This window comes from Capsicum annuum, chromosome 10, assembly GCF_002878395.1.
Source record: "Capsicum annuum cultivar UCD-10X-F1 chromosome 10, UCD10Xv1.1, whole genome shotgun sequence".
Classification (NCBI taxonomy): Eukaryota; Viridiplantae; Streptophyta; class Magnoliopsida; order Solanales; family Solanaceae; genus Capsicum; species Capsicum annuum.
Window position 1 is genome coordinate 101,843,374 of NC_061120.1, and position 19,598 is coordinate 101,862,971.

Genomic DNA, 19,598 nt, shown 5'->3' on the forward strand with positions numbered 1-19,598 from the left:
TAAAAAAAAGTTATCGAAACTCATATCAACCATATTTAAAATGGATCCAAAACAAACTTGAAAAGTGAGTTAAAAATAAGAGGGATAAAGCTGGAATTTTATTTTAAAAGCACATTCCGCTAGGTTATAGGAGTCTACCATTCAAAACCCATATAAAAACAAGCTTAAAACAAGGTTCATATTGAAGAAACCCCTTTTTTAAGCTTTAGAAGCAAAACCTCAAAAATCCATTTCAAGATTAAGATTAAAAGGTGTTTTCAAAGGTATGTCAATGATAAATAGTAGTATTATGAGTTTAGAAGCTACCCATAGGAAAATTGATGATGAAACTCTTTAAAATCACCTTTCCTAAAGCTTGGAGGTCCAAAAATGGTGAAAATTAAAGAAATTGAGTATTTACATTATTTTGTGAAAAGTACCTCGCAATCGCTACCCCTACCTCGAGATCGCGAGGATCAACATTGACCAGCCAATTAAATTAGATTTTGCATTCACAGCTAAGGTGTTGTATTTGAAAAGGTCCATGGCTCGTTCTTTTGTATTCATACAACCCTATTGCGTTTACGAAGAAGGTAAAAATATGACCCGATTCAACTACCCTTTGTGATGGCGTCCACCACCATTGCGATTGCAATAAGGGATTAATTCCTTCTCTACAGTTGTGTCCAGAGGCCCACATTATGAAGAAGGTTTTACAGCTGCACTAGATTCAACAAACCAAGTGATTTTGCATGGTTTTCAAAATCTCCAAATGGACCCTCAAGATTCGTTTGGGATCCAACAGAAATAAACCATATATGCTACTAGGGAATTTTTGACATTTCAGAATTAAAGGTTACATTGAATTTTTGAAAAAAGATTTTTATAAATTAATTAACTCTTGGAGCCCTTTTTAACTATTTTCCAAATGAAGGATCAAAATATAAAATAAAGATCCCAAACTACAAACTAACCTTGCTACTAACCCAAATTCAACATTCCGGGTCTAATGGGACTGTCCAAATCATTATCTGAGACTTGAAACATATAATATTGACCAAAGTCAACTATATAGCTTTTAAAGGCTCTATAAAGCTCAAGCTTATCCAAATTATTCTCGATCACATCGAGAATCATGACAACCATCTCCAAACCCTAAAATTAACAAGTAGCAACTATGGAAAAGGTTAAAATAGTCAAATCACATTACAATGAAAATTCACAAGTTCAGGTCTTTACATAGGAAGATTAGAGAAATCTATTGCTAGCATAGGTTATTACAAACTAAATTTTATGATTGTTTTTTCAGAAGGGTGAAGTTGTAGGAGTCATATAGCTTAAGCAATGTAGTTGAATTAACAAATAAGATTCAACCCTTAAGGGTGAAGCTAATAGAAGGGCACAGGCAACAGAAGGGTATTGTGGTTTTAATTTTACAAAACTAGACTATTGCATGAGAGCGACTACACTGGATTTTTTTAGGTACATATTTTCCTCTTCATCATCATCATCTTCTTCTTCTTCTTCTTTTTCTTCTTCTTATTTTTTAGCTTCTTCTTATTCTTCAAAACTTCACTATTGGGAAGGGCTGAAAAAGTTTGCATTTTTGGCCAGTGGCACTACTATCTTTCTTTTGCTAGAATGTTTACTGCGATAAGACAAAAAAATTATCTTTTTTATAACTTGCCAATTTTTATTTTTGTTCTAAATTTGATTGTTCCTACGGAGGTAAATTTTCCTTTTTCCTTTTAGTTTCATAATTTATATGTCTACAATAGATTCATATTTGAATTATTTTAAATATGAAAAGCTAACTGACAAACACACTTAATAGAGAGTAGTTGAAATTGAAGAATACTACATATAAATGTTTCATATTACTTCATCAAAAGCTTAAATCAATCTAACTATTGAATATAAATATTTACCTATTTGCTTATTTAGGAGATGTAGTTAAAGTTTAATCATCGAAGGCTTTCATTTTAGTGAGATCAAATTCATAAATTCTCCATAGCACTTTGGTATATTATCCCAACGTGCATTTTGAAAGCTCTTAATTTCATCAATGATTTTTTCTCCATCATCTTATTTGATATAAACATCGCACCTATCATGCACCTTCTATATGTACTTGTAAAGATATTTATTATTTTTACCCCGCCACAAGTTTCAACATTAATATCATAATTTTATTTTGTCAGTAAACAAAGATTATATGAAATAACCCACTGATTATTCATTGCCATGCCTTGGAGCTTTTTCTTTCTTTCTACTATTTCGCCTCTTGTAAATGAAATGTCCATCCTTTCCTTGTATTAATTTATTACTAAATAGCCTAGGATAATGACTCTTCCACAGACCATCTCTTATGCATAAATTTATTGGACAATCTTTTCCACACAGACCATGCATCATATGCTTGAAGACCGAGCCATGAAAAACTAGAAATTCTTTTTTTACCAAGAAATTCAGCATAAATAAACTTGTCATAATAATCCGGTGATGTTTTCTTATACCCTTGTTCCAATATTAACATAAGGTGAATTCATGGTAGTCCTCTTTTGTGAAATTCATCCACATAAAAATGAGTTGCAACAGGACCAAATACTTTTTTCTTGAAGATTTTATCTTTTAATCTTGTAGCTTTGATATGAAAACTCTAGTCACCAAGTCAGGTTTATCTTAAGCAAGTCGTCCTCCTACCAAATTTTCTTGGATCTCACGCCAATCAAGATTACATATCATTATAATAAATAGATTTAATTTTCTAAAATATTGAACTAAAGCCATTGCATCCATATATCTATGACACATATCCCTAAGGCCTCAAACAAATGATGCAAGAAGTATTACTCTTTGACTAATTTTTGTACATTTACTTTCTTCAGCCATGATACTATCAACTATGTCGTGCAACCATGACTCTAGTTTATTTAATATTATTGAATTATGACTTGCAGAAAGAATCATTAGTTGGAACAACTCAGTTACAATTATTTAGAATATAATTTATAAACTAAAACCCCTTTTATTAAGGAACCTTTAATCAACAGTCTGATAACAATCACAATACTTAGTGAACACAGTATTCCCAGTGGGATTCTACACCCAATCTAGTTGGGTTCTATATTTGACAGTGACCACTTACTCTCTCATAAGAGAGGAGTAATTTGGGCGTATCAAATTTTGGCGCCATTACTGGGGAATACGGTTGTCAATTAAGTTTGTGTTTGTTAATTGACCTTTGGTCAAGTTTCCCAAATTTTACTTTTGTTTGTTGTTTTTGTTCTGTGCAGGGTAGTTATTATGTATGCCAAGTACACAGAGATGGGTGCACCATTTTTACAAGTACATCCAAAACCGCAGTTAATTGGTAGAATGGCAGACTCCCAAGATGCTGAAAGACTTGCCGCTCTGGCTAGAGCTCAACTTAATCGGCATAATAATGGCTAGCCAGTACGTCATCCTAATCCTGACGATGATAATTTGGTGGTGATGATGTGTTAGATCCAGTTAACCCAAGGTGTGCAGAGAATGTGGCTGCACCAGTGAATTAGAATAAAAATAGGAATCATCCCTTTAGGGTAAAGTAGGATTGATAACTGGTATAGTTTGATATAAATGATGATGAAGATGGAATGGATGGAGCAGGTGCAACTGAAGCTATTATTCCTCCACATCTAGCACTCAAAGCTAAATTTAATATTACCAGTATGATGATTTAACTCCTTCATCTTAAGGGGTTCTTTCGTGGCGTTCTAGGAGATGATCCAAACATGCATTTGGTGAACTTTATCACCATTTACAAGTCTTTTGATAACCCACGAATTGGCCAGACTGATATTCTCTTGTGTTTGTTTTCTTTGTCTCTATCTGGGGAGGCGACACTGTGGCTCAATAGGTTGTTTCCCGACTTTATCACCAACTAGAGACAGCTGAAAGAGGATTTCCTAGAAAAATTCTTTCCATCTTCCAGGGGGGTACAGTTGAGAGATGGGATCAGTAACTTCCGGCAGCTTCCCACTGAAGCTCTTTATGAGACCTGGAATAGGTTTAAAAAGAAGCTGATGCAGCACCTGAATCACAATATGATGGATATTTATTTAATGGAGACTCTATATAGAGCTCTAAACTCTATTACGATGCCAGTTATGGATAATATTATAGGAGGGTCATTTATTGATCTCACTTTTCTAGTGGCTTAGAGATGCTTGATCGGATGACCAAACAAAGTAGAGCTTGGCATACCATGGATTCTGTGGTATCAAGCCCTAATGGGTCCGGTGGTATGACTACAGAGCAACACAAGAAGAAGGAAGAATGCGACCAGGACATGGCATACTTAAAGACACAGATGGATTTGTAGACTAAGCATCTATTGTTTGGAAAAATAGAGAAGGTGAAAGCTATTACATCTGAAGGTAGAGCTGACTCTAATTCGGAAAAAGAGTCAAACTATCTAAATAATCACAGGGGTTTTCGAGGCAATAGCCAAGGAAATCAAGGTCGGAACTATTACGACAAGGCTAGTTACAAGGATAGGGATCAAGGAAACTGGAAGAGCAAAAATGATAGGAGTGGACTATATGTACTTCCTAGAAGCAGAAATAATGCTGCAACTAGCTCTGGCAAGATATCCATGAAGGACATGATGGAGAAATTATTAAAGGAAGTTGAGGCTACCAACTCTAGGGTGACTACAATGAAGAGTGATTTGTCTTCCATGAGTTAGTTGGTAAGCACACACTCTACTTCTATCAAATAGTTAGAGCAGAAAATGAGTCAACTCTCAACAGCATTGAATCAGAGGAAGAGCAGACCATTGCCAAGCGATATAGTTCAGAATCTTTGTAATGATGGATCGTGTATGGCAATTACCACACGGAGTGGTAAGGTATTACCAGGCCCTTCTGTGGGTAAAGTTGTGAATGAAGAGGTGATCGAAAAAAATATTGAGTTTAAAAAAAGTAATCCAGTAAAATCTGAGAAACTGGATGGCATTGATATCCCTTCTAATCATCAGCAGATTGATGAGTTAGGAAAAAGGAAAGACAAGGAAAAGAAAGCAGTGGTGACTACTCTCCCAAAACGACCATCTCACTTTCTTCATAGATTGAAGAATAAAGTCAACGATAAGAAGTTTAGTAAATTCATGGCAATGATAAAACAGCTAACAGTGAATATGTCTTTTATAGAGGCACTTAAACAGATGCTAGGATATGCTAAATTTTTGAAAGATCTTGTGACAAAGAAGAGAGAAGTAATCTACGAACCAGTGGATAATCTCCATCATTGTAGTGCTATTTCTACAAGATCCTTGGTGCAGAAGAAGGCAGACCCAGAAGCATTCATCAGCCCTTGTATAATTGGGTCTTTTAATTTTGCCAAGGCCTTATGTGATCTAGGAGTGAGCATCAACCTAATGTCGCTAGCTGTTTATAAGAAGTTAGGTTTGGAAGATCCTACATCGATAAATATGCAACTTGTGATGGTGAATAAGTTAGTAAAGCGATCTGTTGGTATTTTGTATGATATGCTAGTGAAGGTGGCTAGTTTCATATTTTCTGCAAATTTCATTATTCTAGATTGTAGGGTGGACTTCGAGGTGCCCATAATCTTGGGAACCTTTTCTCATAATTGAAAGAGTTCTTATTAATTTGTGAGCCAATGAGCTCTTATTCAAGTTGAATGATAAAGTGGTGCGATTTGATATATGCCAATATATAAAGCAACATAAGGAGATAAGTGTGTTCTCTATTTTTGATGTTTATTATGAGGATGAGCAAGAAGTGTCGATAGAGGATAAACTTGTTGTTGAGCCCTTAGCTGCAGTTCTGATGAATTTTAATAGTGTGGGCATCGAAAAGTATGAGGAAACTATTTGTGCTTTGACGTGAATGGGATCATATTCTTATTCACCCAAGAATCTTGATCTGGATCTTAAAAATCGCCCAACACCACCAACTAAGCCATCTATTGAGGATCCACCAGTGTTGGAGTTGGAAGAATTGCCAGGTCATCTCTGATATGTGTTTCTAGGCAGTGAAAACACTTTACCTGTCATTATTGCGGCTGATTTAGATGAGCAGCAGGTGGAGGCACTTATTTCAGTGTTTTAGAGGTACAAAAGGGCGATAGGATGGACTATCGCAGATATTATTGGCATCCCTCCAGGTATTTGCACTCATAAAATTTAGCTGGTGAAGGACTATACACCAATAATTGAGCATCAACGCCATCTTAACCCTCATATGTAAGAGGTAGTTAAGAAGAAAATCATCAAATGGCTTGATACAGGAGTTGTATATCCCATTTCTGATAATAAATGAATGAGTCCCGTAAATATATGCCCAAGAAAGGGGGCATGACAGTCGTAGCGAATGAAAAGAATAAGTTAATACCACTTAGACCTGTCACTGGGTGGGGAGTTTGCATGGATTATCGAAAACTCAACTCAAGGATATTAAAGGACCACTTTCCAATGCCTTTCATGGGTTAGATTCTTGATCGATTGGCGGGAAGAGATTGGTACTATTTTCTAGATGAGTATTCTGGTTATAATCAGATTTCTATCGCCCCAGAAGATTAGGAGAAAATGACATTCACCTACTCGTATGGTACTTTTACGTTGAAGAGAATACCGTTCGGATTGTGTAATGCACCCTCTACCTTTCAATGGTGAACGATGTCTATTTTCTCAGATATGGTTGAAGACACCTTGGAGGTGTTTATGGATGATTTTTCTGTGGTAGGAGATTCGTTTGAGCTGTATTTGGTGAATCTTAGTAGGGCCTTGCAGTGATGTGAAGAGTTTAACCTTGTGCTTGATTGGGAAAATGTCACTTCATGGTGAAGGAGGGCATTGTTCTTGGGGACAAAATCTCAGCAAATGGGATTGAGGTTGACCGAACTAAAGTCCAGGTTATAGAGAATCTTTCACCTCTCATTTTTGTAAAAGGGGTGCATAGTTTTCTTGATCACGTGGGCTTCTATCGGAGATTTATAAAGGACTTCTAAAAAATTACAAATCTACTTGGTAAACTTTTGGAGAAGAAGGTTAAGTTCAACTTTGATGATGATTTCTTGAAGGCATTTAAATGCCTCAAAGGAAAGCTAGTTGACGCACCTATTATTGTTGCACCGGATCGGTCAAAACCATTTGAAATTATGTGTGATGCAAGTGGTCTTGCATTTGGAGCTGTACTTAGGTAGAAGAGAGATAAGCTATTTCATCCCATTTATTATGCAACCAAATCACTGAATGGGGCCCAAAAGAATTACACTGTTACTGAATAGGAACTTCTCACAGTAGTTTATGCTTTTGAGAAATTCCGAGCTAGGAACCAAGGTGGTGGTCCACATTGACCACGCTGCCTTGAGATATTTGATGACAAAAATGGATGCAAAACCAAGGTTGATTATATGGTTGTTTTTGTTTCAAGAATTTGACTTCGAAGTCAAAGATCAGAAGGGTTATAAAAACTAAGTTGCGGACAATCTATCCAGGATGGAAGGGAAGCAAGAAGTTGGAGATAAACTTGAGATCAATGGTGCATTCCTGGATGAGAAAATCTTGGCTGCTGTTATGGAAAAAATACCTTAGTATGCTGATTTTGTAAACTATGTGGTGAGTGAGGTGATTCTGAAGAATCTTTCTTTTCATCAAAGAAACAAGTTTCTCTATGATATGACACATTACTTCTAGGATGAGCCTATCTGTTTTGGTGATGTGCTGACAATATCATAAGGAGATGTGTTCCAAAAATAGATATGTTGAGTATCTTGGGAGCATGCCTTGCCTCCCCGGTTGGTGGTTACTATGCCGGTGACCATATTACTAGAAAGGTGCTATAAAATAGCTGCTATTGGTCGACTTTATTCAAAGATGCTTATGAGTTCTTGACAAGATGTGACCAATGTCAGAGGCAGGGGTTGATCTCCAAGTGCCATGAAATGCCTTTGACAAAAATAATGGAGGTAGAATTATTCGACGTCTGGGGCATCGACTTTATGGGGCCTTTTGTGAGCTCATATGGGATTAAATACATTCTAGTTGTTGTTGATTATGTCTCGAAAAGGGTTGAATTCATTGCTTTAGCTGACAATGAAGGGAAGAGTAGTTGTCTTCCTTAAAAGGAACATTTTCTGTCAATTTCGAATGCTACACACCATTATAAGCGACGGTGGATCTCATTTTTGCAATCGTGTGTTTCAGTATGCCTTATCAAAGTATGGTGTTAAACAACACAATGTAGTAACTCCATACCACCCACAAACTAGTGGGCAAGTGGAGATTTCGAATAGAGAGATCAAAGCCATACTTGTTAAAACAGTGAATGCTAGCAGACAAGACTGGTTTAGGAAGCTTGATGATGTCTTATGGGCATACAGAACAGCTTTTAAGACACCAATCAGTATGTCACCGTACCAGTTTGTTTTCGGCAAGGCATATTATTTACCAATTAAATTAGAGCAAAAGGCGTTGTGGGCACTTAGGAAGATAAATTTGAACTGGAATGAGGCAGCGCAGTTGAGATTGGGGCAGCTGAATGAGATGGATAAGTTTCATCTCGAGGCATATGAAAGAGCTAATCTTTACAAGGAGAAGATGAAGAAGTACCATGATCGAAGGATTGCAAAAAGAGATTTTCAAAAGGGTGATTGGGTATTTCTCTTCAACTCTAGACTGAAGTTGTTCCCAGGTAATCTTAAATCAAAATAGTCGGGTTCATTCCAAGTTAATCAAGCTTACTCGTCTGGAGTAGTTGAACTTGCAAATGAAGATGGAAGTATCTTCAAAGTGAATAGGCAATGACTGAAGTTGTATATCAGTCCAATAGACTTGATAAAGTGAATAACTACTATCTATCTCGATGAAGTTTGAGTAATCGAGATAACTGTGTCATGCTGTGACATTAAATTAGGTGTTAGTGGGAGGCAACCCACCAAGTGTGGTTGTAATCATATTCATAGCTTATTTGTTGTTTTTGTGAAATCTGATGTGTTATGAAGTGTACAGGACTGAGATTGCTAAAAGGAAAGAGTTTTCCAACTTGACGGTCGAGTCAGCGGACCATCAACAAACTAAGAGACCATCGGACAAACCCTCAACCTGAAGCTGAAATTCTGAGTTTCTGGAATAGGCTGAAAGACCGCTCGATGGATCGTTGCATAGTTGATGGACCGTCGTAGTAACCATCGCAGAAGGACCTAAAAGGTATGTCTCTAGTAAGACTTGACGGCCAACTTGGCAGACCATCGCAAAACTGACGGACCGCCGGGTTAATCGTCAAATGTAACCCTAGTTACGAGTCGGGTCGGGTCGGGTCAGGTTATGTTAAAACTGATGCATATTTAAATGACCCGTACTTAACCCAAATATTTTTAAAGAAATAAAATAGGGCGGTTACATACGTTGTAACCTCTTTAAAGTCTAAAATTGTCAAACTCCCTCTGGATTCAAAGTATCTGAAGGTAGTTACTTCCTCTAGGACTCTTCAACGTCTTTTTTCCTCTCTTATTTAAACAACATCACCCTTCTCTTCTTATCATCACAATAAAGGTTATCAATTATTAACAACAGTTTAAAATTTCTTTCATTTCTGCATTTGCAAGAGAGAGGAGTGCAATACTACACCATCAAGGTATGATCATAACCCTTTCTTCATTCTTTGAATGACAAAAACATGAAGTGAATAAGTGTTTAGTTGATAAAATTTCATCTTGATTTCTTCTTGTGCTTTGAATTATTGATGTTAAGAGTTCTGAACTTTGGTATACGTTATTTGGGTGAAGTCTAAGTAACCCACGTGTTTAGAGTTGAAAAATTTGTGCCTAAATGGGAATGTGTTGTCATCACCATGCTGAAAATTGTGTGAAGTATGCTAGGTGTTCGAAAAAATGCCTAAGTGAAATGTTGAACTGAAAAGGGCTATCGACGGTCAACTTGGCGGGCCATCAAATTTGCAATAGACCGCCATGTGAACCATCGCAAAGAACCCACAGATGTCATACACTGGATAGTAGCGATGGACAACTTGGCGGACCATCAGTAACCTAACGGCCCATCAGTTCAACCGTCGCAAAGAACTGAGAATTGGTACTCACTAGATAAGGCCCGACGGTCATACTGATGGACTGTCAACCCTACAACGGACCGTTAGAGTGATCGTCAAGCTAGAAATTTCATTGTTTTGGCTGATTTTATTCTGCAAACTGATTCATTACTCCTTTTTCTGGCACTATGGTATGAAAACTCCCATTAACTAGAGGCAGTGTTTGGGTAAGAGGTTGAGGTGAACCTTCTAGAAGCGAGAAGGAACCAGCCTTTAACACTTGCCAAAGGGACCAGACACTTTCTACATCTCCCAGTCTGAATAAAAAAGTGATAATAGTACTAGCTCGAACCCCGACGAGGCAAAGATAGTCACATCTCGCCTCAACACAGTTGAGATCGAAACTGAGGCTACCAATGTAGAGGCACTAACTAAAGTAGCCAATATGAAGACTGAGATTGAGGATGCCAACTTGATCAGGCATAAGGATCCTCAAATCAGAAAGGCTGTTAGAAGGAAACTAGATAGAGCAAGGGAAAAATTTTATGATGGGTTGGCATCAACAGCAAGTAGGCCAATCAAAAGGCTATTTGTTAAGGAGTATCAGATTGTAACGATGGATTTGCATGAATATCCTGAGTTAAAGCGTCGCTTTAATGAGTATAAATTAGCATGGATGAGCAAGCCCTCCGGATCATATCAGCCGAATCTAGTAAGGGAATTCATTGCTAACTATTTGGTATTGGTAGAAAAGGATGTTCCAAAGGACTCAAAGATTTTTGATCTACCGAACAGGGAGTCAGTGCCAGTCTGAGGAGTTACCATTGACATATCAGCCTGATCCATCAACAGGGTGCTATTTGGGCCAGACTATGAAACCCCACCTGTTATTCCAGAACTCGAGTACCGACTGCGTAATGCATCTACCCAAAGATCCTGGCTGGGTAGAGTGTTAACTGATAAGGGTAATCCTTCCTGGGCAACAAACCCACGTGAGCGCATAGCGAAGTCTTCCCTTAGCTTCAGAGCTAAATTTTGATGGGTTGTGGTTTGATTGAGACTTATGCCAATGGAAGGTGATGCTAATATGGATATTCACTGGTTTGAACTTATTGCTAGTTTGCTGTCAGGACTAAAGCTTGATTTTGTTCATATCATTGCCGATGAGCTATTTGTGAGAGCACATAAGGAGGCCAGCATAACACCATTTTCGTGCTTAATCACGAAATTATGCAGGCAGGCAGGTGTACTACTGATTCGTAGAGTGGATAATGAGGTTTGTGCATCACAAAGGCAGGACATTGAGAAGTAAAAGGATGACTCGAAGTTTAAAATAAGGGTCACCAAACCTCTAGCCTATTAAACTCAGTCAGTACCATCCCTAGAAACTTCAGAGATTCCAACAGGTATACCGTTGTCAATTACCACTTATGTACCACTTGACTATATGCCAATAAGTACGTCTTCAAGGTCAGAATCTGCACCACCAATAGGTGGGATAGAATTTGCAGAATATAGGTTGACGCAGGAAAATTTTGCCAAGACTGTGAAAGTAAAAAAGAAATTCAAGAAGCAGCTTCATATTTGGGTAGCAGAATTCAAACCTTTTGTTGACAGAATTATAGTTGAGGCAATTCGTTCGTTCCAAGACATTTAGATGATGATGGACCACATGGAGGAGAGAATCAACAAAAGGCTAGATTCACTGTCCATTCTAGACTTGGCGAGGTTCATGGCAGAGTTTAAGAAAGCACAAGATGACATCGAAGAGTTAAAGAGCAGGCAACTGTAACAGCCTACTTTTGATCCAGCCTTGGTAATGAGTGATTAAGATGAGAGAATTGTTGACCATCAGAATTGTTGACCTGATGGGAAGACCAGTAAAAGACAAAAGAAAGCAACAGGTAGATGAATATGCTAAAAAAAGTTAAAAAAAAAAAGAAAGAGAGAAGACATAACACCGGAGGATCGAGAGTAATATGATATAAGGAAAGCCTTAAAAATATTGAAAAGAGATGAAAAGAGAAGAAGGAAGAGAGTTAAAGATAAAATGGCTGGAATGTCTACCAGTTCTACCTCAGTCAGGGGGCTGACTTCAAACCCAGTTCGGGATGTGGTACCTCCGATTCTGAAGGGCGAGTTTATGAGTACCCACACAACCATGGGGATCAATGTTTCAGTAGGTGAGGACGCAGGTTCCTCACCATACTTGACAAATGCCTAAGATAAATAAGAGGCAATACAAGTATACCCATTTTTTTCTACTTTTATTTGATGCTTTGAGGATAATGCATATGTTTTTCTGAGGAGGTGGTGTACTTGTACTATGGGGGTTGTGTTGATGATATTCTTTTCCTCCCATGTGCTATCTAGAAGAATCGGCATGTCTAGGATCAGGTTTAAGTTCGCATTTTTTTCTTTTCTAGGATTAACTTTAGGTTTATGTCTTTCCTTTCTTAAGTCCTATTCTATTAATAATGTTGGTCTATTAAATAAAAGTGTCATTTATGGTAGCACCTTGTTGTGAATATGGATGATGAATGATGTTGGCATCAAGCTATGACTATATTTGTATGATTGTTTACTTTTGTCTTCTAGTATATGTGAACAATTGTTAGTGAATCTGTAGTTGGTAGTAACTTGTAACATATGGATGACATATGATGTAAATCTTAAGAACATTAGAATGAGTTTGACTCAGTTGCCTCTGTGTGTGAGTATTTGTATTAGTTTTTACATAGTGTAGTAACTAGAACTTGCCTGGTTCAATTGATATTTTGTTGTAGTTGATAAAATAAGAAATGATAGAAGGTCACCTTGTACTTTTAGTCCACTTAGCCAAAATAATTAACCCCACCAAAAAGAATTTTCCATTTTTGAACCCTTCTTTGAGCCTATGTTAATTTTTCTTCATCACCAATCACTCTAGTTAACTCTCGTTAAGTTGTTAACACCTAGCTCTGGCCCTGGCCCAATAGTGGGCATTATAAACCTAAAGTTAGGAAAATCACCTAAGTTGAGGGTGGCTATTATCATGCTATTAGTTGTCTAAGGGTTAGTTTAGAGCGTGGTCTAGAGCATCCGACCCTGGTCTACTCAAGACACTGTGCACCTTGACTGATTACATCAATATAAGTTGAGAGTGGCTGATGCTTATGTGTATATATAAAAAAGGGTGTTGCTATGGTTAAGTGTAAATGAATTAGAAAAGGGTGAGTGAGCTAGTTCAGAAATGTCCTTGGTAGGTAAAACTTGAGGGAAAAGAGAGTTAAATCCTAGTGTTAAGGCACTTTTTCCCAAAAGTCTTTTCTTACCTTACCCCGAAGCCTCATGAAAAAACTAGGAAAGACCTGTTTGATCTTGGCGAATCAACTATAAGGGGGCGTTAGATAATAAGGACAAGCCTATGGGTATGTGTACTATGTTTGTAACTTCTTTGACGAGCGTTGGAGTTCTGATTTGTATCCATGAAATATAATGAGTGGTGGATTTCCTTGACTGTAAGGGCAACCTGAGTTACACTTAATTTGGATGATCTCTGTAGATTCTTGCATCCATGTTGTGTATATGCACTGATTTTGAAATAATGCCGGTTATAGATCCTGATATGTTGAGCCATATAATTAGGATGACAAGTGAATGGCTGTGTGAAAACTGGTTCAGTAAGTTGAATGTCTGTCATTGTATTATTCATAGTTGTAATTTGGTGCTGAGTTGCTTGAGGACAAACAATTATCTTAAGTCAAGGGTGTTGATATTCCAGCTTTTGACAAAATATTTTGCATCTTTTTCTTGAGAAAATTGTGTGTTTTCAAGAAACTAAAGTTGTATTTAATAGTGGATTTGAGTGATTTCAAGTTAAGGAGTTAGATGAAGGAGAAAACTCAGGAAAATAGCAAAAAAGAGTACTGAAGGTCAAAATAGCGAACCGTCAATCATGCAACGGACCATCAAGAGCACCGTCAGAGCTAAACAGAAGGTTCCAAGTGAAAGTCCCATGTGATGGTCCAAGTGGCGGGCCGTTAAGCTTACGGCAGACCACCAACTTGGCCATCGAGCTTAATCAAAATACGGGATTTCAAAAGTCTTAGCGACGGACTTTGCGATGGACCGTCGAACAATCGACATTCCGCCAAGGTATCCATCAAGAATAAATAGAACCTGACATCCTGGAGCACTCTACGACGGTCTATGTGACGGACCGTCAGCTTGGACGCGGCATTTTCTGAGTTTAAATTTTAAATCTTCCAAACCTGGGAGCATATAAATACCCAGTTAGGGTTTTATTAAGGATATTATTCTGAATCTTGGATATTGTTACCTTAGTTTTCCATATTTGAAACTCTCTGTAATGCTGAAATTTATTAATCAAGATAAACTTGTGGATCTAATCATTCCATTGCTATTAAAGATTTAAGGACTAATTCTTGTAACTTTTGTAAGTGAATTTTGAATTTATTTATGAATAATCCAAGTATTATTTCTCTTTCTTCTATGGAGATGGGTGGCTAAGCTCCCATAACTAGGCTATGGGACCCTTGATGTGAATAGTTGATATGGGTTGTGATTCTAATTGAGTTTCTATAGGTAATTGATATAGCATAAACCGTTCTTCACTTTAATGAATTTTCTTGATTGCAAACTTGAAAGGTGAGCCCAAGAACATCACTTGTTTGAATAGAAAAGTGTTTGTTGGGAAAAGAAAGGATTTACATAAAATCTAGAGGCCTAAACCTTTAGATTAATGGAAAATGCCTTAACAGGATTGACCTACGTGAGAAAATAGTTGAATAATCAATATATTCTTTAAGTTTGAAAGAATTAAAGAATAAACAATCTATTAAGGTTGAGAAACTAATGGGTAAATAATAGAATTCAGCTACTCTTACAATTAAAGTTATTGATTGGAACTTAAGAGTAATTTACAACTCTAACTGTTTAAGCATCTTGGTAACCATGACTCTAGTTTGTTTAATATCATTGAATTACGACTTGAAGAAAGAATCATTAGTTGGAACAACTCTTTTACAATTATTTAGAATACAATTCATAAACTAAAACCCCTTTTATTCAGGAATCTTTTATCAACAGTCTGATAACAATCACAATACTTAGTGAACACAATATTCCCTGTGGGACTCAACACCCAACCTAGTTGGGTTCTATATTTGGCAGCGACCGCTTACTCTCTCGTAAGAGAGGTATAATTTGAGCGTATCATACACCTAATTCTCATGAACAATAATCTCTCGATCAAAATGGTACATTGGGATTATTGTCATCTATCCAAATTGTAGTAACTTGATCTACTGATAGTTTATTGTAGACACATTGATTTAGTTTAGTAGGGGAAGCAATTCAAATTTCTAAATCCTGAAAGTTTGATCTTAAGCCTGGCAAAAGAATTATGCATAAGGATTGGCATCCATTATCTGTCTAATTATTACGATAACTTCCTTAGATAAATTGGCTTCTTTGACTTATGAAATCATATCGCATAACTCATTTTCTATGTCAAAAAAGTACATCTGAAAATAACATGGAGTATTATCACGCAGAAGTAATGAAGGGTGATTATGATATATTTGACCATATGCGCTAAAGGTATAAAAAAAATTTCACAAAGATGTCAGATCACTGTCAAGTTTGAAACAAAAAAACATAAATCCAAATACATTTTTATATGCTTCAATGTGTTTGTGAAATTCTTTCACTACTTGAGATTCTGAGATAGAATAAATTTTATAATTAAGATAGGACTTCAGTATTTACAAGTTTTATTGATCCACTATTGCAACAAAATATTGGAGTTTCATGTTAAAACCTCACAGCATGGCAATTTGTGCATTTAGGAACGTTTTTCAACTTTTGAATACATGATATTCATGGTATATAGTCAATTTCACCTAAATTTGTTGTGTAAAATGTTAAAAAACTTAGTAAATAATAAATCTAGCATAAATTGAGTGGAAGTAACTTTAATTAATAAATGATTACTATATTAACTTCAATTTCACACTTTTGCGATAGATCCTTTAGAACTAACATAATACGTATTTTGTTGGTCCTGTTTCTTCAATATTGACATCTTCTATGGACTCAATACTCATGCTAGCTTTAAGAAGAAATAAACACTATTTATTTCAGTTTCTAGATTTAAATGATAGAAAAAATACAGGCGTACTAATTTTAGATTTTGACATTCAATAATATCAAATACAAGGGATTCTTCCTAATAACACATAAAATAATACAAGTAATGTAGAGTTTACCTAAAAAGATGTTTGGTTAATGTTATTATGGGGCAAAAATAAAGGGTGTGAATACTGGGAGTTGTTCTGGTGGTTTATGGATTTAGCAACTGTTTATAGGTTGTTTTATATGTATTATTGTTGTGAGAAATTGAGTCACCTTGGTTGAATGGAGTTCTATTAAAGTATAAAAGGAGGATATGGTGATACATCATGTGTGTGGGGGTTTGGATGGTCTTACTGCTCGTCAAGTGTTTAGCTACTATTTTGCAGGCTTATAATGTGATTAGCTTCCAATATTAGCTTATGTTCTTATATTATAGAGTAACACTTAAAAGAAAGGTTGGATTATTATAGTCGCATTGGTCAGAGGATAAGGTATGTAAGGTTATTTTATCCATACTCTTTGGTATGAAATTTCATACTTGTGTTACTACTAACAAAGTAAGCATCCTAAGTGTTCTTTCTAGTATAAGATATATAGGAATGATGTACGATTTTCAGCATCACTAATGACCTTGTTCTTATTCCCTATAATCTCACAAATGTGTCAAAGTACTTTAATATGTGTTTATTACTAGATATTTGTGTTCACTCTTTCAAGTCAGACCTTTGTCATATTTTTCTCTTATATGTGTCAATAAGATCCTAGATTACACACGGTGAGTGTGCTCACATATTAGGTACACAATCTGTCCATCTACTGCCAATTTGTTTCAATTGTCTATTTTGATAATACACTTTATTTTCTCATATATTTGTATGTTCCCTTCATTGGACATCACTCCAATTGTCATAGTGTATAATGTTACCTCATGAAATTCTTAATTGTTTTGTTCTACAGTTTACAACTCCTAACTTAGAATGTGTATTTATCCCTAAATTAAATTTGTCCATAAGCTTCATTAATTCTCATGTTCATGTATCCCTTTCATTTGATATCATACTACGTATTTAGCTATTGTATCATTGTCTGGAGTACTTATTCTCAGATTGAGTTATATGTCTTCACTCGATATGCACCTAGGCTTCTATTTGAAATATCAAAGTGTTGGTTGTGTCATTTAAGCTCATAAGTATTGCATTATTGTTACAAATGCTTCCCACGTCATTGTTACTGTCTCATGTGCATATTCAGATGTTTTTTAATACTGGTCTATAGCCCCAAAGTTTAATAATATTGTGGCCACCAAAATAACAACCTCAAAGACTAAAGAAATGAATTAAAGTAATATATTTATATGTGGGTGGAAGCTCAGGGGTGAAAGCCTAGCATGGGCCGGTCCCAGTCTATTTATATGTAGGTGGAAGCTTAGGGTAAAAAGCGTAACACGAGCCGATAAATTCTTGGACTTATAGATGGTAGCTCAGGAGTGAAAGTTAGCATGGGTTGATCCCGATTATTCATTTACCACTGATCACCTGATCATTTGTATCACATAGATTACACAGATTTTAGAGCAAAGAAAATAAGGTTAAGGTGAAGAAAGATATGTAATGTACATGATTCCACAAGTGTAAGTAACATTAGTCCTGCATCCTTATATATGTGTTGACATACTAATACCCAGTTTCACTCAGCCTTTATTTTACATATGTTTATTTCATGCCTTATATATTTTGTGCATTTTTTTCTACTGACTCCCCTCATGGAGGACACTACATTTCATATTTCTAGTAGATTCACTCAGCTATTAGAACTCTCCAATAGAAGCACAAGATACTCAACGATAGCTGGTGAGCTCCAGCTTGATTCAGGACTTTGCCATGTCTTTGGACTATATTTTGATAGTGGTATAGATAGATTCCGTTTGAGACTTTATAGATATTGTAAATTTGTCATATGTATTTATAGTTTCCCTTGTCATATGTATGGGTTTGGTCAGTTTTCCAGTTTATTTTGTGTATATACATATATATATATATATATATATATATAGCTTCTCCTTAAGAATTCTAATTGCACAGTAGTCTATTTGCTCACCATAGGTCATTTGTAAGGCATGTGTTTATGCGATTGTAACACTCCAAAAATACACCTTGGACGCCACACGGTGTTTACGGTCACAAATTACCACAAGCTAACCCATGAGTTGGTACCTACTGTGAGCACTGAATAAAACTGATAACAAAGAACATGTGTGGAATTTAACTGAAATATACCATAAGGTTTTAAATACTGAAACATATGATTTAGATCATAGTTCTGAAAAATGTCTAAAAAATAATACCGAGAAGACTAATAAACTGACTAACTATCTAAAGTCTCTAACTGACTGAGGAATTGATGGGACAAGCCCCCAACTAAATCCAACTGACTACTGAACTAATAGACTGACATAAACATAAATGGTCCTTGATATATAAGGACTCACCACTATTGTTGTTGCTGATGCACTGGAATATTTAAGTACAGTTGGGAACCTGAGCGTCTGAATCTATGATATAAGACATCATAGCACAAGAAACGAGTATGCGGTCAGTACTTTGAATGTACTGGTATGAGAAATAAGGTTAGGCTGATATACATGGGTTATGTGCATGAAGTAAAGACTAACTGAACATCATAAGATAACTGAATAACTGATATGAAAGCATGAATACTGTAAAATCTGAGAATGCATGACCAAGCATATGATATAATTCGAAAATAGTTTGTAAACTAAAATACTAAAATCTGATAACTGAATAACTGTATGTTATGGTAAATACAAACCTGAATTGAATTATATTGAACTGAGACTATGGGAGCTAGGTATAACTGACATGCCCCAATATACTATTAGGGTCAAACCTGTAACCCTAGTTGGAAGAGTGTTAGTACCATGTCATAGGTACTAACAATTGTTGTGTGGATCAACTAATATAATGTCCAGAAGGATGGGGTGTCATGCCTCACTAACGGGGGACCCCTCAAAGTCTATGGTAGTGTCGTATGTCTAGAACCTAGGGACTGCTACTAATGTCTCATGCCTACTGACGGAGGAGACAAGTGTGTCATGCCTACTGATGAGGGAGACGTCATCCCTACGTTCACTCGGTGCTAAGTTTTACTCCCAACTGAAAGATAGTGATTTCTGAACTAATCAAAGTTTAACTAACTATGATAGCTGACTGACTGATAATGTTCTTACATATCTGAAACCATTCTGAAAATACTAAGACTAAGTAAACAACTAAGTTTTTGGGTATTCATAACCCCCAGGACTCGATAGGAATAACAATAGGAACACATGACCACTTTAATATCATGATAGGAACCATTGTTCAAAAATCATCTCTTAGACATTTCATCAAACACATGAGGGTCATG

The 19,598-nt window shown here is 36.2% G+C and overlaps 1 protein-coding gene across 1 annotated transcript; it reads left to right on the forward strand.

Moving 5' to 3' along the window:
* The first annotated feature begins 4,756 nt into the window (after nucleotides 1-4,756).
* LOC107844334 lies at nucleotides 4,757-7,582 on the forward strand. Its single transcript, XM_047397681.1, has 3 exons — nucleotides 4,757-5,239; nucleotides 5,306-5,505; nucleotides 7,486-7,582. Exons 1-3 carry the CDS (start codon nucleotides 4,757-4,759, stop codon nucleotides 7,580-7,582), a joined length of 780 nt encoding a protein of 259 aa, XP_047253637.1.
* The last annotated feature ends 12,016 nt before the right edge of the window (nucleotides 7,583-19,598 follow it).

Excerpts from the sequence above, each read along its gene's own strand:
- LOC107844334 (XM_047397681.1), top strand. The coding sequence starts at position 4,757 with ATGAGTCAACTCTCAACAGCATTGAATCAGAGGAAGAGCAGACCATTG. Across the intron at positions 5,240-5,305 it reads TTGTGACAAAGAAGAGAGAA|AAGAAGGCAGACCCAGAAGC; the intron begins GTAATCTACGAA and ends TCCTTGGTGCAG. Across the intron at positions 5,506-7,485 it reads AAGCGATCTGTTGGTATTTT|GATGGAAGGGAAGCAAGAAG; the intron begins GTATGATATGCT and ends CAATCTATCCAG.